This window comes from Lissotriton helveticus, chromosome 6 (assembly GCF_964261635.1).
Source record: "Lissotriton helveticus chromosome 6, aLisHel1.1, whole genome shotgun sequence".
NCBI classification, from domain to species: Eukaryota; Metazoa; Chordata; class Amphibia; order Caudata; family Salamandridae; genus Lissotriton; species Lissotriton helveticus.
In genome coordinates this window covers 1,896,611,353-1,896,634,807 of record NC_136067.1, presented here as the reverse complement: position 1 = coordinate 1,896,634,807, position 23,455 = coordinate 1,896,611,353, and the positions used below count along the sequence as shown (strand labels likewise).

The following is a 23,455-nucleotide window of genomic DNA, read 5'->3' as shown; positions in this document are numbered from 1 at the left end:
TTGTTACTTGCAGATGATGACAAACCTTATCTGGCGACTCTGCTTTGATCAGCCAGTCGTCAAGATAGGGGAAAACCTGAATCCCCGAGCTTCTGAGATAGGCCGCCACCACTGCCATACCTTGGTGAAGACTCGAAGTGCAGTAGTAAGTCCAAATGGAAGGACCGCAAACTGATAATGTTGCGACCCCACCGTGAAACGTAGCTACTTCCTGTGCGACTTCAGGATCGGGATATGAAAATACGCGTCCTGCAAGTCGATCGACACCATTCAGTCCTCTTGCTGCAGCGCTTGAAGAACCTGCGCTAGGGTGAGCATCTTGAACTTCTCTCTTGCTTCAGAAAAAGATGGCATGAGATAACAGCTGAATATGCTTAACTTCTTCAATTTACGGGTGTAAGAATACTTCCTAAAGAAGCACTGGCAAAGCCAATAGGTATGGCATTTGTTGCCATATTGTTGGTCTGGTGTTTATTTTTTTTGTCATGGTTTCGGGAAACCTTTATTGTCGGGGAAGCTGACAGGCCCTCATCAATCAAAAAAATCTATGGCTGGAAGTAAAAATATTTTTGGGTTTCAAAAAGCACACATTACTATAACAGTCCCTTGCACTTAAGGCCACTACATTGTGTGTACATGTGCTCTTTGTTAAATTAATTATAGAACACTTGGAATATTCAGAATATTGTGGGCTTATTGTGGAGGGAAGGGATGTGGGTGAATCGAGAACCACTACCCAATATATCGGAGACTCTTACCATGCTGAATGGTGCCAATGTATTTACTCAGCGTACTAGACGTCTCATTGGCATACCACCAGGTGATACTGCGCAAGGACTCAAGTCATTTGATGTCCTTTGTTATGTCTCTAGGAGAGTACAGATTTGTAAGACTGCCATTTGGTTTGGCTTCTGCAGCTGCCTGCTTCCAGAGGGTAATGAAGCTAGTATTGAAGAATGCTACCAACGTTTTGTTTATCTAAGATGGTATTCTTGTTTATTTACGAGACATGTTGGAGCATGATGGAGCATTAAGACGAGTATTGAGTAAGCTATCAGGGAGTGCGCTTACTGTAAAAAAAGAGAAATGTAGATTTTGTGTGACATCAGTGACATATTTGGGCCATGTAATTTCAGATGAGGGTATCCAATGCAAATTTGAGTTAGCTGACAGTATAATGAAAGCCCCACACCTTTTGACAAGAAGCAGGTAAGATCCTTCATGGGCCTGGTGGAAAATACTATCCCAAGCCCATCAAGGGATTTGCTAGTGTTGTTGAACCTATTAGGATGTTTCAGAAGAGAGGTTCCCCATTCAAATAGTCTGATGAATGAGATTGCTTTATGTACCGTTAAAACTGAGATTAGCAATATGCCCACAATGGGGCACTTGTATATGTGGAAGAAAACCATACTCACTACGGACCCAGCCTTAAAGGGTTGGGTGCTTTTTTTGACACAAGAGGTGGATGATGAGGAGAGAATGGTTGCCTTTGAATGTCGCTCACTGAAGGAAGCAGAAGGACATTATGCATTAAAAGGGAAGCTGGGCCATATGACATTTCAAATTCTACCTGTGGAACATCCCTTATATAATTCGTACTGGTCACTGTCCTTTAGTTCAGGTTTTCTTGTGTAAAGGTTGTGAACATTTGACTCCTAGGATGAAGAAATGGAGGGAGAATTTGATGGAATTTAACTTCCTAGTGCAATACTTACCTCAACTTAGAAACAAGATGGCTTGCTTACCAGTAGATTGTGTTGATGGTGTGGGCGTAATTGGCAGTCACACTGTGAACTCGGTCAGGGAACCAGCCATTACAAAAGATGAGTGGGACAACTGTGAGAAGGACACACTTTTGTCTTTAGTCAGGGGGTATGTTGTACATGGTTGACCTGATTATAAAACTTTGGAATCCAATATGAGACCGTTTTGGTGTATGAAAGAGTAACTGACCATTTGTGACGAAGAACTTATGATGGGGGAAAGGGTTGATCCTTCATCTGATATTAGATCCAAAGTAATCAACATAGCTGAGGGATAAAGTGTGTGACACCATTTTTGGAGCCTTTCAACATTGTATCAGAGGCGGCTCCTCCACGTGGGCATCGGAGCGACGCCCCACTGCTTTCTCGCAGTGAGAGAAGCAGAAACGTAAAATGGTATAAATACCATTTTACGTTTCTGCTTCTCACACTTCAAGAAAGCAGAAGAAGAGTATGCCTGGTTGGAGGCGGGCGGGTGGGCGGGTCGAGGAGGAGTGGCTGGCCCAATGTTATGGGCACTGACTGTTTGGTCGGCCACAGGGCCAACCAAACCAGTCATAGCACTCTCTGTTTTTTCCATGTAAGCCGCTGCTGCTCATCCTGTATGAAGAAAATGGCCGCCCCATAGGCGCCTGTAAGGACGGCGTCCTAGCCAATCACAACACTGTCATTTCAGCATTGTGATTGGCTTAGGGTAAGAGAGGGAGGCTGCCTGCTTCTGCTTCCTGTAAGCAGAGAGTAGGAGACGCGACGTGGGAGTCCGGGAACAGAGGCAAAGGTACGTTTTTTATTTTATTAAATTAACCTTCTACCTATTTCCCATGCGAACCCCCACGATTCATGCCGGCCGCAACTGCATTGTATTAATCAAAAAGAATGTTGTTACTGTGCAACTAGTGACACTTGAGTATGTCAAGGCTTGTGAAATGTTCTGACAAGTCTCGGAAAAGCTCTAAGTTTGCCTCTGATGCTGAGACCAAGGAGGGAGACAGAGAGAATGAGACTAACGATCAATCTAGCTGCGCGGATAACACTATTATCAAATTAAGAGATTCCATCAGTGCGAGAAAATGTTCTTCTTATCTTGAACACATTATGCATTGATGTGTTGCGTGAGAAGTATGTTTCCTTTTTTTCTGCCGTTACTGTACACATGTATATATTTTTCTGTTCATTTAGGGTGTGTATCTAGGGCTCTTATTTTAACTAATTTGTTGCACTTATTGTAATTTTATCTTAATTTCTTTGTAGTAAGGGGGGTGTTGTGGGATACAGTACTGTACATTAATCTGTTGTTATTGTTAATGATAGAACTCTGGGAATGTTCAAAATGTTGTGGGGCTTATGTTGAGGGAAGGTTCTGAGGGCTGGCAGTTCGATTGCTGGTCAGGAAGAGACTGTTGGTGGAGTTGACAATAAACTACATTCAGAGATTTACAGTGAGCATCTTTGTTGGTCCTAACGAACAAGTTACTTACCTTCGGTAACTGTTAGAACTGGCTATTTCTGGTAGGCTAAGGCTGACGCCAAAGCCAGGCAGAAACCACCATTCTAGTCAGGGCGAGGGAGTCACACACCAAGATAACCCCTGCTCACCCCCTTGGTAGCTTGGCACGAGCAGTGAGGCTAAACTCGGAGGTAATGTGTAAAGCATTTGCGCCAGCACACAACAGTAACAACATCCTAGGCACACCACAAAAGGAACTCTACACAAGGTTATATAAAAATAACTTCTGTGTTGTAAAAGTCACATCAGATAGAAATCACACATGTACATTGTGCCAACTGGCACGGGCAATATTCACAAGGGACTATTCACAAGACAGGGCCACATGGGCCACTGTCAGAATCAACACTTTTAGAAATAGCACTTTTAGAACTTAGAATAAGTATAGCACAAAATACCTGTTGTAAATCACATCCAGTAAATACTGGGAACAGGTAAGTACCACCTACGCAACCCTAAACACCTTAGGAGAATGTCACGCAGGGAACCAGGACCTGCAAGACATCTAGCACACCGCCAGACATCCACCTTCTTATCCAGTGCCTCTGCAGGACCTTCTGTACACCACCAGAGGTACACCTCACGTGCAAGCTCCTTAAAAAAACCTCACACCAACTCCTCCAGTTTAACACAGCACTCATCCACACACTCCCCCTCCAGACTGGCGAGACAGTTCCTCACTGCCCCTGACTCTCAACCTGTACCCCTCTTACTGAGCACCAGGCACCATACTCTGGGAACTGGGAATGGGATTTCACGCACTGGACATTTTTTTAGCTGCCACCACTGGATCCTACCATACTGGGGAATCCAGACACACACACACTACACTCAGGAGATAACCACCCTCCCAAGCAAGCCATTCTCCTCCACACTCCCTCTCTTCCATCTACCCACACAGGAACAGGAATAGGGATTGGACACTGGACCCAGCTATGGATTCCTAATCTATGGGAACCTCCCCCTCTACTGGCGTCCCACCCTGTCACTTTCTCTCATCTGCCACTAAACATAAAGCGCAGGAACACAATTTGAAAATGACACTCTTGAGGAAAAACAAAATCACAACAATAATCCCAAACATGTGACTATCTGAAAAATGCAGAGTTTTGTAATGTAGCCAGCTGTCGCTGTGGCACTGCGCAAACACAAGTCCAAATCCGCACCGCTGACCAACAATGTTAGAACTGGCTATTTCTGGTAGGCTAAGGCTGACGCCAAAGCCAGGCAGAAACCACCATTCTAGTCAGGGCGAGGGAGTCACACGCCAAGATAACCCCTGCTCACCCCCTTGGTAGCTTGGCACGAGCAGTGAGGCTAAACTCGGAGGCAATGTGTAAAGCATTTGCGCCAGCACACAACAGCAACAACATCCTAGGCACTCCACAAAAGGAACTCCACACAAGGTTATATAAAAATAACTTCTGTATTGTAAAAGTCACATCAGATAGAAATCACACATGTACATTGTGCCAACTGGCACGGGCAAAATTCACAAGGGACTATTCACAAGACAGGGCCACATGGGCCACTGTCAGAATCAACACTTTTAGAAATAGCACTTTTAGAACTTAGAATAAGTATAGCACAAAATAACAGTTGTAAATCACATCCAGTAAATACTGGGAACAGGTAAGTACCACCTACGCAACCCTAAACACCTTAGGAGAATGTCACGCAGGGGACCAGGACCTTACTAGGACCACCTGTACTAGAAAGAACAACCACCTAAGTATCACACAGCATTTAGGGGTATAAGCACAATACATTACACATGATGCATGAAAACACATTCAACGGTGTAGTAAAGGGAAACACATGATGCCTAAAAACATTCAGAGGTGTAAGACAAGGGAAACACATGATGCATAAACCTACACATTCAGCGGTGTTCAGAACAAAGCACATGATGCAATAAAATACATTCAGAGGTACAGCGCAAGAAGACACATGATGCCTAAAACATTCAGAGGTGTAGTGCAGGGAAAGAAAGACACATGATGCATAAAAACATTCAGAGGTGTAAAATCAAGGAAGACACATGATGCATTAAAAACATTCAGAGGTGCCCCAACCCAACCGAATAGCGCAAAAACACACAGTAGACAATTACCATCCTAAACATAGCAGGTAACCACATTGCGCAAAACTTACATACCAGCCCCATCCAATAAAGGGCCTACAGAGCCCTGTGTCCAGAATGTCAGGGCGTGCTGCCATGCAGCGCCAGTCAGGGGTGCGCCAACGGCGCAAAACCTAAACGTTGCAGGTGCCCACTACTTGCTGGGCACCTGGGAACCACACAAGACCTAAACGGTGCAGCTGCCCACTAATTGCTGTGCAGCTGGGAACTTCAAAACGTCAACAGGGTCCTCACTGACCCTTAGGTGCATACTGCGCCCACTGCTGGAGCCACACAGGCTCTGGGCATCTCACATGCCCCAGACGTTGGAGCCACACAGGCTCTGACGCTCCAAATAGCCAAACGTTGGAGCCACACAGGCTCTTAAACTAAAGAACTGGCCCTCGAGATTCTCAAGGCTCGTAAATACAAACTGGCACCCTGAGCCTCTCGAGCTCTGAACCAGCACCTCGTAGGCAGGAGGGGGGCGGACACCGGCAATGTGCCCCGACGCCCCCTCTAATTAAAATAAATGGCCCCCAGAGGCTTCTCAGGGCTCTCCAACAGCCACGTGGACCGGGAGCCTCGGGGCTCTAATTACCGTTGGGGCGACCCGCTGCCAACCGGGGCAGCCCTGACTGTGTGCCTCGCAACTGGCACCACGATAGTCCCCTAGCTCCCTCATGGAGCAGAACAGACATGCCCCACTTTGCCCGACCCAGCCCAGACTCACCCACTGCTCGCGGTCCTGCTGCGGGGCTCTCCTCACAGTATGGAGGCCTCGCGGCTCGGGCGGCCGGACTTCTTTCTCTCCCCGGGGCTCTCCCTTCACTCAGGAGCCCCGGGGCGGACACGGCAGGCGGCTTCCTTCTTCCCCGGTCTCCCTCAAGCACGGGAGACCGGCAACATCGTCATGGCACCAGCAGAGCTCTCCCCGGCTCCCGGGAGCCCCGCAATGGCCGCCTCGCTCATCTTCTCTTTTCTCCTCGGGCCGGCCAGCCAATGGCAGCGCGGCCCACCGGGACCAGCCCCCAACAGCGGCCCAATCCCAGCGCGGCCCCTTTGGTGCTGCGTCCCAGGCAGCGGCAGTGAATTTCAACACGGGGCAATGCCGGGTGGGCACCGGCTTCAATTAAATATGAAAATAAAAGCGCTACTAAGCGCTTGGGCAAAGTAAAGCGCTCCAAAGCGCTAGAAAACCGGCAGAGCGCTCCCAGGCGCTCAGGGGGGAGCACAGCGCTTCCAGGCGCTAGAAATACCAATCAAGCGCTCTCTACAGGAAAATGCAGCTTCTCCATGCTGCAAAGGTCCCAGAGATTCCCAGGGGGCAAAGCCAAGTCCCCCCCATCAGCCCAAGCAAGGCAGAGGGGTCCCCCAGGAGTCCAGGTAAGTCCATCAGGTGTCCAGGGGCTGGGCAGGGCCCAGGGATTCCCCTGAGCCCAAGCAGCAGCACGCCCCTGGCAGATTCAAGTCCAAAAACAAGAACATTTTGGAAGGGGACACAGCCCCTTCTTATACACAGAAAAGTCTTTGAAGTCTTTGTGCAGGCAGTGTGAGAACCAGCTAGAACTGGTTATAGGGAAGTCCTTTCAGTATCAGGGACAGAGGTGACAGTCGCCCAGCGGGGAGGTGGAGCCAGCATTGTGGAAGGCAGGCACAGCCTCATTCACTCTCAGGTGCTATCTCCACCCACTTCCTTGGCAGCAGATGCTGCCTTTCATCCACGGGCTAACTAAGGAACAGGGTTTTGGATGTGAGGGAAATTCTGGGCGCACTGCTAGGTTGGCGCACAATTTGATGCTTTAAAACAGAAGGTGCGTGCAGATGAGAGGCAAGGCCCTGAAACCCCTCAAGGTGTGTTTTAGGGACACACCAGGTAAACGAAACACAAATACTGCAGCACACTTATAGGAAAGATTTCAAAGTTAAAGCGAAGTCCCAATGGACATAAAGTTCAGAGTTCAAGGGCGAAGAAGTGGTCCACAATAGTCTCGATTCTTCTTTTATTTTAATCAATCAAAAGGCAGCCGACACTTGTTTCGTCGCAAGAAACCACACGGGCTGACTCAGACAACCTCCTGGGGCTCTGCAGCCCCTGTCACCCTCAAACCAGGCAGTCAATCCACAAGCAGGCCCAGGCACTCTGGGCCAGGCTCACCAGCCAATCACATGCCAGGCACAAATTACACAAATATGCCAACTTCTCAAAGTGGCACTTCTAGACTAGACACAATCATGCCGCATACACCATTTCGCAGCATTCAATCTCACGAGTTCGCACATATCAAACTCGACCCTGCACTCCCCACACATCAGGAACTACCATGGGCATACATATTCCCCATTCATTCCTATGGGAGGGCAGGTCACTCACCACACATACACAGAGAGCTCAAGCACTTTACACTGTACCACAGTGAAAAAGTGCGCCAAGGCCTAAAATCACCAACACCAGGTCACAGAAACAGGCTACGAAAAAGCAAAAAGTCTCGGGGTGAACCTGCCAAAAGGGCCAGGTCCAACAGTAACGCTTTTTCTGGTGGATACAGTATCTGCCTGTGGATTCCTCACTTTGTGAATATCCCCTGCGCCAGCAACATTCGGAAACTTTTGTAGCTCTCCACGTCGACGAGGACGTAGACAACGACACAAAGGCACGACTCCGCTCGCGACCTAGCTGATGTCACTGGATCCATAATAGAGTTTCGTTGGCGTAATGACGCCAGTTCCGGCCTTTTTTCCGTGCCCCCGAGGCACACGGACGGACCGACATAAATAGGTACAGTATACACAGTACACAGTATTCAAACCAACACCTTCTCCCTTCTGAGACTCGGGCAATTGATGACCTTCTTCAGTTTAGACGCGCTATCAAAACCTTATTGTTTGTCTAAATTTAGGTTCTTCTCTGCGCCAGACTGATGTTGTGTTGTGTTTGCCTTCTCATAGCGCCAGGACGCCCCTTTGCTGGGGCAGCTGTTGCGCTGTACAAATATTAATAACATAACATAACAACACATAGTGTGAAATCAAAGCAAAAAGCAAGAACAATTAAACATTTCCATTGAAAGAAATAATCTTAAAATAAACACTTTGCAGGTATAGAAGAGTGGACAGCGGGGAGGCCGGTGGGTCAGTGAGGAAACCACAGGCAGATACTGTATCCACCAGAAAAAGCGTTACTGAAGGTAAGTAACTTGTTCTTCTGATGGATACATCTGCCAGTGGATTCCTCACCTTGTGAATAGAATCCCACAGCAGTCCCGGAGGAGTGTGTCCACTCCCCTATACCAAGAATTCCTGAAGGACAGAATGCGTAAAATGGCCATCCCTCCTCCCCTCGGAATCCAAGCAGTAATGCTTTGCGAAAGTGTGGGGGGAGGCCCAAGTTGCAGCTCTAAAAATGTCCTCTACAGGAACACCTCTAGATAAGGCAGACGTAGAAGACTTTGCCCTGGTAGAATGAGCTCTTAAACCCTCTGGAGGTTCCAGAGTAACACATTTTGATGCACAAGACAATCCATCTGGAAAGTGTGCGCTTGTGCACCGCTCTGCCCTTTCTGCAGCCAGCATAACCCACGAAGAGCTGGTCATCTACACAATAGTCTTTAGTTCTGTCAAGGTAGAAGCTCACCGCCCTCTTTGGGTCCAAGCGGTGAAGCCGCTCCTCCTCCTTGGAAGGGTGAGAGGGAGGATAGAAGGTAGGAAGTGTAATGGACTGCCCCAGATGGAAGGGAGTTACCACCTTAGGCATAAAAGCAGCCCTGGTCCTGAGTACCATTCTTTCAGCATGAATGGTCAAAAATGGGGGTTTCGAACTCAGAGCTTGAAGCTCACCTACCCTCCTTGCCGAGGTAATAGCAACTAGGAAGACCGTTTTAAAAGACAATAGTCTCAAGGGACACTTGTGCAAGGGCTCAAAGGGAGAACCCATCAAGTAGGTTAAGACAAGATTTAAGTCCCATTGAGGCACAATAAATGGAGTGGGCGGAAATGTGTTGGTAAGGCCCTTAATAAAACGTAACACAATAGGAGATTTAAATAAAGACGCTTGATCCGGCAAACAAAGGAATGCCGACAAAGCCGACAAATAGCCCTTCACAGTAGCCACTGCAAAGCCCTGCTGAGCTAAAGAAAGAGCAAACTGAAGGATGTTGGATAAACGGGCCCTTAAGGGGTCAATAGATTTCTCTCCACGCCATGAAACAAATTTGGACCACCTATAAGAATAAATTGACTTAGTGGAATGCCGCCTGGCTGAAAGAATAACATCCACCACGTCAGGCGGGAGAGAGAAGGGATTCAGATTGCCCCGTTCAATCTCCAGGCATGAAGGTGTAGGCTCTGGAGATGGGGGTGTAGATCTCTAATAAAAGAGAGAGGGACCCCAAAACCCAAAGGGATGGAGTACCACAGTAGACTTTATGTCAAGCAAATATTCCCTTTGGGACACCTTACTCTTAGAACAAATATCCTTACACAAATATAGACAAACATTAGCAATATACTGTACTAATGAGGCAATATGCAAACACAAGCAAAATTATGAAAAATACTGAACAGTTTATTCATCATACAATACAGAGTTAAGAATAATTAAAAATAACTACAAAAAGGGGAATAGACATTAAAAAAAGGAAACAGTAGATTCCTATTCGTAAAAAGGAGGTATGAGCAGAAAAATTAATTCAGCAAAACGTCAGAATTATTCTCCAGTTAATTTAGGACACAATCCTCCTTTCTCTTATGCGACGCGTTTCGGTGGACCATCTAATAAAAGCCACCTTCATCAGGAATACATATAATGTCTTCCCAGTAATTTCTCAAGAACTAGTTCCTAGACATAACAACCCGGGGTGAATACCTCCTATGTCTTAAAATCGTCTCTCGTCCAGCGAGAAGAAACCTCCTTGTCACCAACAATCTTGCTCGATGCTAGTAGCAGCAGTGTAGTTAATATACCTGGACAGTCTCTCAGGTACTACCACAGGGGGCTAATACTGGTATAAAGTTAAAATGGATTAATTATTATAAAATCTTTCATTGACACATGGTGACGAGACCCTTTTCACCAGCCACACTCATAAACGGTGGTATGTTGCAACAACAGAGTGGTTCCTTCACATGTTTTACTTGGATACCACCGGAGTTATCGAAATGCCAGCGTCCCGTGTGTCAGTCACCTCCAGCCTACCGGCTTGAAACGGTTTCAAGCAACATACCACTGTTTATGAGACATTCAAGTAAGCCTACAAGAAGAAGGTAGAGCTTGTGCTTTATAAGTTTTAAATGCATTACATTACTCCTTTTATGGTATTGCTTTAATATTTTGTTTTATCCCTTCACTTTGGTCCCACTCTAACGTGAAAAATCCTAACTCATTTTTACTGCTCCTGGTGACTTTCAACCACTGTGGTTTATAGCTATGGTCTGACTGGCATGAAGTATTAAGTGAAAGTCCACAAAATATAGAAAATTTCACACCCATAAACTTGTGTACTATTTTGTACCATGGGAGAGTGTTTCAAATAGGAAATGTCTACTGGGAGCAGAACATGTCTCGTGGCAGAGAGTTAATCCTCAAAACAGACCCGCTGTCAGTATCTCGTGTGACTTTTAGACTGAGGTGAACCATTGCATTCAATTTTCAGACAAGAAATGGTGTGATAGAAGTGTGTAATAGGAGGTAGTACAGGAGTGAGGATGTATCTCCCTCTTAAATGACAAAGACAAAACGTTGTGGGACAATAAAGTTGAAGTTAAAGAGGAAGTGACAATTAATTAGGCGTTATGGCAAGGGGGAGGAAGCATGAATGTCAATGTAGGCTATACACATTTAGTGGGGAAAAGTTTAGTATTTTAACTCTACATTTTTGTAATTTTCATAGTCATGTATGTCAGCTGCTCTATTTTTTTACTCCTACTTCTTTACCTCTGCATTTTGTACATTACTTTTTGCACTTCATTGTATTATATAGACTTGTGTCTGCATCCAACCGTGCGCTTGCAGACTTGACGAACCGTGCAGTTTTCAAACACAGTAGAAAAATGCGCTCTGCTTGATTTGCGTATTTGAATATTAATCTTATTAAGAACCTATTTGTACTGAACTCCTTCTTGTTAAGTGCATTGTAATTGCAGCAGCAGGCCTAATGTCCTAAAACTGTTATTTGCATCATCAGTAACTTGGTATCATTGTCATCCTTTATTAACAAAAGGGGCCTCCTTAACTGGGCTCTGTGCTCATTTAAACATTTGCTGATTTTTTCTAGCAATCAAAGTAAATTTAAAAGAAGTAGTGAAAAGGCCATTTAGTTGCACATTTGCCTACACGTAGGCACGCAGACCAGCTCCCCAATAGACACTCTGTTTCACATAGTCCAACAGACAGATTGGCACCCATGCTCACAGATAAACAAACCTACTGGCACCCATGCTCACAGATAAACAAACCTACTGGCACCCATGCAAACAGATAAACACACCTACAAGCATAAATGCACACAGATCAACAGTCCTACATAACCCTGTGCACAGTGGTGTACCTAGGGTGCCATGGGCCCTAGTGAAAGCAAAGTAACTGGGATTCCTCACTGGGGTGACAGCTCAATCTGTCAGCAGCCCCCGACACACAGACACTTTTTGTAATGTATTACCTTTTGTAATTGTTCTTGGTTTTGTTTCAATGGAGACACTATGCACTTTATTACAATGTGATCAACCACTGTGTTGAAATTATCGTATTGATGTGACAACGGATATAATAAATGTTTTAATACAAAATGAATTAGTTTATTGGTCTTGTATACTAATGTTTGGATAAGTGCCCTAAATTATAGCATTGAGTGTGTAAGGCTATTTAGCCTTGTAAATATATTTTGCCATAAGTGATACCTGTAGGAAAGTGTTTTTTTTGCAGTAACCCCCTTCCTTTTTGCCTGGTTTCTGATGCACTTTAACTTGATGTGCCCTGAGTCCCTGTCAACCAGGTTCCCAGGGCATGTGTTCTTTCCCAAAGCTGTACCTTTGTACCCCCAATTGGCACATCTCTGACCACATGTAAGCCCCTTGTAAAATATACCATGGGTACCAAGGGTACTGTGACCAAGGAAGGCCTCTACAGGCTGCAGCACCTATTGTGCCACCCTTAGGGGCCCTGCATCCTAACACCAACACACTGCCATTGCAGACTGCGTGTTTTGGTGCAGAGAAAAGTGAAAAGTTGACATACCTGTGTGCCATGCCTGCAACCCACTGCCTCGGGAGAGGGTGCAGTGGCATGAGCCCTGTACCCCTACAGTGTCTAAGTCCATTCTTAGACATTGTAAGTGCAGTAAAGCCATTAGGAGTATATGGTCTGGGAGTAGGTCATAACTTTACTGAAATCTGGGAAAATGGTAGCAATCTTCTCAGCACATTAAACCCACACTGATGCCAGTGTGGGATTTAATGTAAAATGCACACAAAGAGCTTCTTAGAGAAGCCCCCTGAAAAGCGACCAGCCCTGGCGTGGTTACTGAATGGCTGCTCGCCATTTGCTACCACCAGACAGGTTTCTGGACCCCTGGGTAGAGAGCCTCAGCTCTCTGGGTTCAGAGACAAAACCCATCCTGGGCAGAGGTGTCATGCCTCCTCCCCCAGGATCCACGGGCCCACGAAGGGTAAGCTTCAAGGGCCTGCCGCCTTTGTAAGCTAACCCTGCCTTTTGCTGCCCACAGGAACTGGCTCCCACCAGTTCTGGCCCCCAATTTAGGCGGCAGAATCAGTGGGAAACCCTAGTTAGGAGATGTGTGCCAACCTTTGCCAACCCCACCCCTCAGTTGGGGAAGGGAAGAGAGGTGAAGTACACATCTCAGTCCCCTTCAACTTGAAGATTAGAGAAGTGCTCATGCCCCCCTTTTACTGGAGGGTGGCATATGAGGGAGTGTACCCAACCCAAGGAAGGGACTCATTGGTCCTGACCTGCACACCCCTGTAAACGCCCCTAAAAGTATTATTGTGGGGCGACTCTGAACCTTGCCTCCTCAGATTCCTGCAACCTACGAAGAAGAAGGATGGAAGAAGTCACACAGCAGAGGAGACTACAGAGAAGAACTGACTTGGCCCCAGCCCTACCTGCCCGTATGCAGTTTACAGAGATCCTGTGTCAAAAGTCGACTTGTCCTGCAGCCAGCGAACTCCAGAGCCCCTGGGAGGACTGACTGCCTTCAACAAAGACCAGATCTTCTGCGAACAGCAGCTCTGTTCAAAAAGAAACTACAAAGAGAAGCTCTGAGCCTGCTGAGGACAAAGAACCCTAACGTCTGGAACCACCATTGCACCCGCACTAGTCCAAGTGGCCCACCGGTCCCAACGAGGTGCTCCAGGGTCCGAGTCCACTGTAGGCTGTCCCCTCCAAGACTCCCCGACGTCGCCTGCAACCTCTGCACAGAGGCCCCCTCAACCACGAGTGGCCTAGTAAAGTGAAATCCGACCTTAAAAGGTACCCCTGCATCTGGCCCTCCAACTTATCTGCTCAGCTGTTGGTTCCTCCCAGAAGACGTCCTGGAGCCTGTAGACAAAATCCACAACCAGCAACTTCCCTAGGATTGCATTGGGTTTCTGCCCACTCCTAAGCACCCTGCACCCGGCCGCCCCTGTGCCACTGGTGGTGTGGGCTTGGTGCTGACCTTGGAACCCCTTTGCCCTGACCTTAACCCTATGAGCTTGGCTCCCGAGACCGAGTGGCCTGCTCGAAATCAGACCCTGACCGAAGGCCCCCTTAGCCCCTTTGGCTAACATTGGGCTCCTGCACTCTGCACCCGGTCTCCCCAGAGCCGCTGGTGGTGTAGTTTGAGTTCCTACTTGGCCTTGGGAACCTTGGTCCTAACCCCCAAAAGCAATACCTGTAAGTCGAGTACTTACCTGAAAAATCGATAACCATTTTTCTCTTATAGGAACTAATGGAATGAGTTTTTGTTCCAAAAATGTTCTGTTGAACAGCTGTTTTGTATGGGAAAAAAGTAACTGTGATTTAAACTGATACCTGTCGCACTCACCTATAAGTGACAAAGTCTAGGGTGTGATATCTAGGCATGTCATCCTGAATAGTTGATGTCATCTAAAAGTAACTAAAAAGTAATCCACAGTAATAACTGTGTAATTTAAACTACTTTTTGAACCAATACAAACTTGTAACGATTGCAAATCCATTCCTAATAGCACTTCTTAAAATATTCTATTATTTAAAGTATATTTTACCTACCTGTACCAAGACCTGCTTGGTTCTAGGAAAAAAACAAACTTATGTATACCTTTGTTTATACTTACTCAATTGGTCTGGATTCAGTCTCTGAGAGTGTGCTTTCAGTCTTGATTAAGTGAATAAAATAAATGCTTAACACACCCTCTGGAAAAGCCTAACTGCTTGCCCACACTAACACAAAGATAGCTGTTAGTACTTACCTAATTTAGTCTCTGCTATACCTCCGTGGATCCCCCGTAACTCTGTGCACACTATACCTTACTTTGGTATAGTATATACAGATCCAGCGTCCTACAAAACCAGTGCGAGCGAGGGGGCCCAATTCACAAAGAGCCTGCACAGTAGTGGTAGAATCACTGCATTCGGAGATTCCGCACTCAGAGATTCCGCACCCATGGTGGAATCTCAGCATTTAGAACTCCATTGCAGAGACGAGTGCAGAAACTCTGCCGTGAGTGCGGAGACACCGCCACGACGGTGGAGGCTCTTTACGAATTTGGCCCATTGTTTTTTAGAGTCCTGCCTCATGGTCACAGGTGACAATTGAGGTAGGATGCAAAGATCACCTCACTCACCCACTATGTTTGGAATGGGTGGTGATATTCAGCCACTTGAATTTAACATGCCTGGTGGGACGAAAGAATGAGTACGCGGGGCTGACAGTTGACCTGTCACTCCACTCAAAACTATGGTAACCTTAAGTGTTACCTTGCGCATACCTGCACTGTGATTTTTACGAAAATCCTGTGGATTCGCCCACTGGTACCACGCATGCCGTTCCAGTAAAATGGCAGACAGGTGGCAGCGATTAGGCAGGGGTAGAGCCAGTTACCTCAAATTAGAGCTAAAAGACATGTACCTACCAGTAGCAACGAGGATGATTGAAGCACAGTCCTGCTGCAGCTCTGTCGGTTACAGCTTAAGCCAGACAAGCTTATACCACGGTACGTCCTGTTAAGTCATTTGTTATTTTCAATCAATCTGGGAATTGCGAAGTGCGCTACTCACCAGTGAGGTTCTCAAGGCGCTGGGGGGGTGGGGAATGAGCTCTGGGTCAGCCGAAGAGCCAAGTCTTCCGAAGGTGTGCAGAGTAGGGGAGCGTCTAATGTTGACCCGGAGCTCATTCCAAGCTTTAGTCGTGACGTAGGAGAAAGCTCTTCCAACCGCCTGGTTCTGCGGCTGCACAGGGTTTCTGCTAGGGCGAGGTCAGCGGAGCGGAGGTTTCTTTTGGGTATGTGGAAGGAGACTCTTTCGTTGAGGTATTTGGGTCCAGTGTTGTGGAGAGACTTGTAGGCGTGGGTGGGTGAGAAGCTTGAAGGTTACTCTCTTCTCAACGGGGAGCCAGTGGAGGTCTTGCAGGTGTTGGGTGATGTGCTCATGTCGTGGGATGCCGAGGAAAAGTCTGGCCGCGGTGTTATGGATGGTCTGGAGTTTGCGTAGCAGGGGTTTGTTCATTCCAGCATAGAGGGCGTTTCTGTAGTCCAGTCTGCTTGTTATGAGTGCGTGGGTGACGGTCTTTCTGGCTTCAGGGGGGGGATCCACTTGAAGGTCTTGCGAAGGATGTGGAGGGTGTTGAAGCAGGTGGAGACGACGGCATTTCTCTTGCGGGCCATGGTGAGGGAGGAGTTGAGTATGATGCAGAGGTTCTGGGCGTGGTCTGTGGGGGTGTGGGGGGTTGCCGAGGGCGGTGAGCCACCAGATGTTGTCAAAAGCTGAGGGAAGGGGTCCAAGGACGAGGACTTCTGTCTTCTCCGAGTTGAGCTTCATAAAGCTGCTGCTCATCCATGCTGTGACATCTTTTATTCCTTCCTGGAAGCTGAGTCTGGTGGCCTCGGGGTCCTTCGTGAGGGCGAGGTGTATTTTATGTACTATGAAGGCATGCTGTTAATTCATTTTCTTCAACAGTTTAGGTTTATTACAGCATAATGCACTACTGAAAGTATTTCAGTTCTTTGCATTTGAACAACAGATACAAAAAAAGTTTCTTAACACATGGCTAGAAATACAAGATAAAGTGTCTGACAAGATAATGCAAAGGAAAACTATTGCTGAGATAGCAAAAACAAGTGAGTATTTAGATGAAGTCTGAATGAGTTAAAAGAAGGTTCAATCCTTTAGAGGCGGTAGTGGAAACTCGTTGCCACCCTGAAGAAGATTGTCATTAAATATTATTTCATGTCATGTTACTAGGTGTTTCGGAAAAAGAAATGTCATATCATATCATTTTGTACATGTTTAGGTTGTTGGTTAAAAGAATTCCAAGGAAGGTTCACCAGGGGAAGACTGCACTCCTGAATCAACTTTGTGGTAAATAGGTCGTTTGTAGGGAATGAGTTAGCGTCACAGAGGTATTATGTGTGGGTGAGATTTTTGCAACCTTCCATTGTGGGTTTTCTCTTATTTGTGGTTCATATTGGTGAAAAACCTTTGATGCCCTTCCCTTAACCAATGCCAACGATAATTACCTGATGCTGGCTGTGTTCTAATGGACCAGTTACAGGCATCGGGGGATTTAACTTTAAAGACTGCATGTTAATAGCGCAAGTTACCATACTTTTGTGATTCTTCTAATGTTTTTTTACTTAAGAATGTTCTTTTCCTGATAATGGGATCAGAGTACAGACAGGTGGGTCTACTGATGTCTTTGTGCTTACATGTTTGCAGTTGCTACAGCTTTATTGAAAGAACCTTGGTGCTGTAAATGTGCTATACCTCTGTGATTGGATTCTTTGCATCACTGTGTATTCCTGCCCGTGGTCCCAGTGTTTCATTTCTCCAGCATCCCCCATTCTGGGGACTTAGATGAAATCCCTATATCCAAGGCTATGGCATCTCCTTCTATGTGGGTTTTTAGTTGTTTGCAATGGGGGTTTGATGCTGCAGTAAGTCAGTGCTTGAGTTACTTGTCTCGAATACCATAAGGGTCTGGTCACCTAAGCCTGAAGGCCCTGCGGGGAGGAGCTGGCGCTGGATTCTCATCCAGTTCTGTCTCATGCTTAACCTTGCTGGCATGGTGAGATCCGTCTTAGAGCGGTACACTTACTGTAACAAGAGAGTAGGTATTCTGAGGTGGTGTTTGAGGACCTGAGCTGTTGAGCATTGTATTATAGTTGGTATTGAGGGAGGCTCTGAGTTATCAGCAGTGGTATTATCAGTTAGGTCTGGTGTTTTTAGCATTTTTTGTGGCTGGAGAGACCGCTGCATTTTCCAGCATATTCTAATGTGAAAGAGAATCTTCCTTTCTGATAAAAATATTTGATCTCAATTCAGGATTGAAATATTCATTTGTGTTGTACATAATATGTCAATCAGACCTGACCCAAGTTTGTGGTCAAAATGTTAGCCTTTGAGCAGTCTTTCAACTCCACCCACTGACTCGACTCTGCTATAAACAGGGGTTTATACAAATTAAAAATAGAGATGGTTGCAACTGCAGAAAGACAACAAGTACTATGTTCAAGTAGTTGATGGAAAAAGTCTTGGGACATTTGAAGACAGGTGGTGACTGTCTAACCATTTGTTACTAGTAAGAGATACTGCTGGTGAGTGCTGGCGAATTGGATTGAGAAACAAAAGGAACGAAAATATAATAAATCAGGCTTGTTGTGTACATTCTGTTTAACTGCCCCGCTAAGAAAGGGGAATTGTCTACTTAAAACATCAAAACCCTGAGCGCTGTAACCATGGGGATTGCATGTTATGGATCATTTTAATAACCCTGTCAATTTCTTCTCATCTAACCAGATTCTGGCTTGAAATCGTCACTTCCTGGCAAAAAGGCTCTGACTCGGTGATAGCCCTGGATGACGTGTCTCTCAGCTTGGGCTGCTATCTCACAAGTGAGTGCATTTCCTTCTATGTGCTCTACTCATCCTAAAGAAGCTGTGCAATGGAAATATGTACAAAGACAAGGTGTTACTGTTTGGATTTTGGTGTCAAACTTCTTGGGTCAATTTATGGTTTTGATCATTACATTTTGCATTTTATATGTCTGATTTAGGCGCAATGTCTAACAACCGGTAGGAATTTGGGGGAGTGATTCTGAATGAGATTTGAGTATTTGATGTGGCAACTCAGTGCAGAGTCCCTTAATTTAATTGCTTTCCACCGTTAGGTCACCAATTTATAGTCCTCCACACCTCCATCACATCCTTCCTCAGTGTTCACCAGATTCCAGAGCCTTTCCATGCACAAAAGTATTGGATCCATAGAGACCACAGATGGCTTAATGTCTCCTGCCATACCCCACTCAGCTCAGATTTTTCTACTTTTTTACCTACAAAAGGCTCCTTTAATATCTCCTTAAATTGGGCATATATGACGAGGCCTAAAGTATGTTACGTCCTTCCTGATGGGCAGGGGCGGGTAGTGTTCATGCCAGGCTATCAGTCCCTGGGTAAATCTCAGAACTGCAGGCTGTTATTTTACATCTTTGGAATTTGTGCAGAATTTTCATTTATGTTGGCGTTCTTCCAAAACTGCTCAGAGTTGCTACCATAGTCATTTTCATGCCTTATTATTATTTCAGCTGTGTATACTTGGAAATGCATGCGTATCATATTTATTGATTCCTCTCTAAATATCGAACTGCCCTAGGCACTGCTTACTTTATGAACATTCTGAATATGTTTATACCTTATTGATGTTAAGCGGTGCTCTGGTGCAGTGTCCTGGCACCTGACACCTTTATAAACCACAAAGTAGAATTGGAGATCTCTCCAGATTGCTCCCAGCGCTCACTTTGACTGTCAGGCAGTGGCGGCTGCCTCAGAGCGGGGGTGGTGAGGTGAAAAAATCATAATAATAAACATACCTCTCAATGTCACCGCCTCTCCTCTGTCCTCTTCTCTCAGTACTGGCAGCACGGAACAGAGGCATCCAGGCTCCCAGACTCTCCCAGCCAATCACGACGCTGCTGATAGAAGCGACGTGATTGGTCTGAGCGCCGTGGTTCGGTGCTTAGATGGGAACTGGGAGCCTGGGCATGTTCCTCACCAGGCTGTGCAATACAGCCCGGTGGAGAACATGCAAAGTGCGCATGACTGTTTGGCTGCTCCAAGAGGACCGGCCAAACTGCCATGCGCACTTAGAGAGTGCAAAGCACTCATCCCCGTGCTCTGACCAGACCAGCCTCCCACCCCCCTGCCCTAACCTGACTCTGAGTCCGCACTGAAAAAAGAAATGATAACAACATCATGTTATTATCATTTTATTTTTTGCACTGCTCAAAGAGCAGTGGGGCGCTGCTTCTCCGCCTTAGCGGAGGAGCCGCCACTGCTGTCAGGTTTCACTAACCTTGCGCATAGGGTCCAATGGGAGTGATGCTCTTTCCTGTCTCTCACCACCCCAAGCAAGGAAGCTGATGGGATAAGAGAGAAAACAGAGACACAGGACTCTGCAACTTCTGCCTTGTTAAAGAGACACTGCTGAATGCAGGGAAACCCTACAATACCAAAGGTATAGTAAGTATCTTACCACTCAGAGAACTAAGTCTAACTGCGATTGTGAATCGAAGTACCTGAGCACTACTTCTGACTAGTCAACTCTGTGCACTTCCCATATAGGATCCAGTAAAAGCTGACCGTACAAAAAATATATTTCTTCTATAAACAAGTGCCTAGAATTTCTCCCTGCGTTTAAGATAGCTACCGCAAGCTTCCTCACTACGCACTCTCTGGTGAAAGATGAGTTATAGTTTCTGCTTAACTTCTGAAGAACTGCAAAAGAACAAATGCCATTAATATAGCTGTTCCCTAATATTTTACAATTGTATAACTTTTCTGAAACTTTAATACCTTATACGTGTTATTCGTAAATACACATTCAAAAATTCACTTAATGGGTCCTCTCTGTTTCTTCATAAAATACTAGTAGAATATAACCCATGTCTTATAGTTAAAAAAAATGTTGAAGAGAATAGTTCAAATGTGTTTGCTTCAAAAACATAACTTCAAGATACTTCTCTGTAATTCATTCGTCCATTCAAAGCAGTCCTTTGAGAAACAAGGGTCTTTCCAAGGACATTCGAAACCCATGTATGTGGGTCCTGGCTTCAATAGCCTTGTAGCATGATTGTCTTGCAAACAATGTCATGAATAGCATGGGGGGAGAATTATACCCAGTATCCTAAGGTGGCCGCTGACTCGCTGAGACGGGTGAGTTTGTGCTCTGCTGAAAATCATAGTTAATGGCCAACACGCTGCCGCCCAACATGTCCACCATGAGCAGAGCTTCAGTCAACACAGCACCAGCATTGCGTGATGACCACCAGCCGTTCCTGTGCTCCAATCATGAGTAGATATGGAGTATTGCTTCCATGTGCATTGGTCATACTAAGCAATAAACAGTGCGTCCAGACCATTTTTTAAAAAACTGAAAGACCCCAGCTATAGAGGTCTAATTACCTTTCAAAATAGCCATTGGTCCTCAGTCTTCACTGATGGTCCTCTACATTTATTTATCTGTAACCTCAGTGTCCTCTCTTCTATCTGCTTCTTCTTTTACTCTTAGATAAAATTTCCTCATGTCTTCAGTACGGGAAAAAGATTTTCTATTATTGTAATACCGAGTCAGAACCTACACTTTTTCATATGTACTCTTTCCCATTTGTTATGGATGCATATATGTCTCTCATTGATTTCGCTATGTTTGTTAAAATCTGTAGTCCGTTACTTCTAAATGTATACCTATCAATGCATGCGGAATGAAAACCCCACATCGGTAAAGATTTGCAGAGGCTCCATCGCCACTTTTGTTCGCCCAGTCATCCCCTTGTTTCCACTATACCATGTCTTTTGGGATTATGGCTGTTCTACTTATTTCATTTGTATGCTGAAGAGCATCATGTAGTAGAACTAGAAGACATACTTCACCTGTTAGTGTTAATAGAACTAGAAGACATACTTCACCTGTTAGTGTTAATCTTTTCCATCATAATCTCTTTTTCCTCGTCATTCTGATTGGCAGACATTGCACCACAGCCTCTGCAGCACAGCATCTGACCCTATGTGTGCCACATTTGTCCCCTGTGATATGCACAGTTTGTATTGTTCAGAGCGCTGCAGCGCAATGTTTTTGTTGAGGGAGGGGAGGGGCTGAAAACACAGCATTTATCTTTCCAGAAGATCGAAGAGCGCTGTATGCCAGTTTCTAGGGGCGGCTCCTCCGCTATGGTAGAGGAGCGTTCCCCCCCTGCTGAAAGACAAAGGACAAAAATAAAATGATAATAAAACATTCTTATAATCATTTTATTTTTAGTTCTGCAGGAGGGGCGTGGCCACCCACTAGGGAGGATGGGGAAGTGGTAGGCACTGCCAAGTGCGCATGACGGAGCGTCTTGCGCACTTGGCCTTTCTGCACCGAGCTGTGTTGTACAGAAGGGTGGAAAAACCAACACAGGCTCCCAATAGAATAGTATTCGCAGCATGTGAGCAGCGCTGAGATTGGAAGCTGGGTGCCTGCGCAGTGTGCAGCAGGTTCCTGACAAGGACATGGGGATCGGGAGCAAGGCTGCGGCCATCAGAGCAGGTAAGTCCAATTTTCTTTATTTATCATTTTTCTGTTGTTGTTTGTCTTCCCCCTCCCCCGCCCCACCACTACGCAATGCAGGTCACCGCTACAACAGCTTTCAAAATCTCACACTTTCTGGATGTCTGACACCCTAGGCCTTCAATCAAGCCATGCATGCTTTAGGTTTAATACGGGGTCTGCTACGCAGCATCATGTTGGTAGTCTCAGGTGGTAAATGTATGCATTAAACACCAAGAACCTGCATGCAGCCTACATGGAGAAAACGGAGAGTGTGCATGACTGGTTTGGTCGGCCAAACAGTCAGCACCCCCAACAGCGGGCAAGCCACTCCTCCCATGCCTAGAGCAGGACAGCCCACCCGCCCACCCCCAACCAAGCCCTGTTACCATTTTATGTTTCTGCTTCTCACACTGCAAGAAAGCAGTGGGGCGACGTTCCTCTGCTCACGTGGAGGATCTGCACCTGGTCTATGCTGGAGTTCTTGTAAGACAGTGTTACAGGACCCTCATAAGGATTCCAGAGGATCATATTTTAATTTCAGATTCCTGCCACAGCAAGCCCAGACCACCAGGAATTGCTGCTGCCAGAATTAAATGAAAGGACAATGAGTGTCATGCAGGACCTCTTTGACACATGCTGCCTTTCCCTGCTCTTGGGGGTCGGCTGTGTCAGGTGTCAAAAGGCACAGGGTATGGCACTGAAGACAGCGTGCCCCACACCATGCCCTCTTCACCCTGAATCAAGCCAATAGCTCCGCTGCAGATTAGATGCGATGCAGTGGTGACTGCACAGACTGCAGCTGAGCTACAGAGACCAGGATGAGCAGTATTTCCGCGGCACTGTCAGTGACTCCGTTGGTAAGTCAAAGAGAATGTGGTGTTTAATGATTTTGCTGGAGAGAGATCAGAGTTTTGTCTAGTGCAGGTTTTGACTCACCAGTAACGCAGAGGGTTAATTGTGCCTGCTGCAAAGTCTTGTGTTTCATGCATATCACAGAACCTAGTGTTGCTAAAAGGAGATAGTTTGGGGACAAATGCACTCGTTTTAGGAAAGCAAACCCCAACCACTGTGGTACGTTTTAAAGCTGAGTTTCCAACACCCTTAAAATATACTGACTCCTGGTATCTGTGACAGGTGACTCCTACACCTTATAATCCTCATTGTTTTATTTATCATTTCCTAGACTGATTTATACTAATATGATTCATTGTCTCTGAGTAATGTGTCTGTGATGTTAAGTACTCTGACACCCCTGTACTGGTATGAGCAGCGCTAAAAAACAAATG

The 23,455-nt window shown here is 46.0% G+C and overlaps 1 protein-coding gene across 1 annotated transcript in view; it reads left to right on the top strand.

The window, feature by feature from the left end:
• ALK (ALK receptor tyrosine kinase) overlaps positions 1-23,455 on the top strand; it is a 2,452,973-nt gene that overhangs the window by 2,132,912 nt on the left and 296,606 nt on the right. Inside the window, exon 11 of the mRNA XM_078647129.1 lies at positions 18,384-18,478. Within this exon, the coding sequence (XP_078503255.1) occupies positions 18,384-18,478 (95 nt within the window). The remainder of the gene's footprint in view (positions 1-18,383; positions 18,479-23,455) is intronic.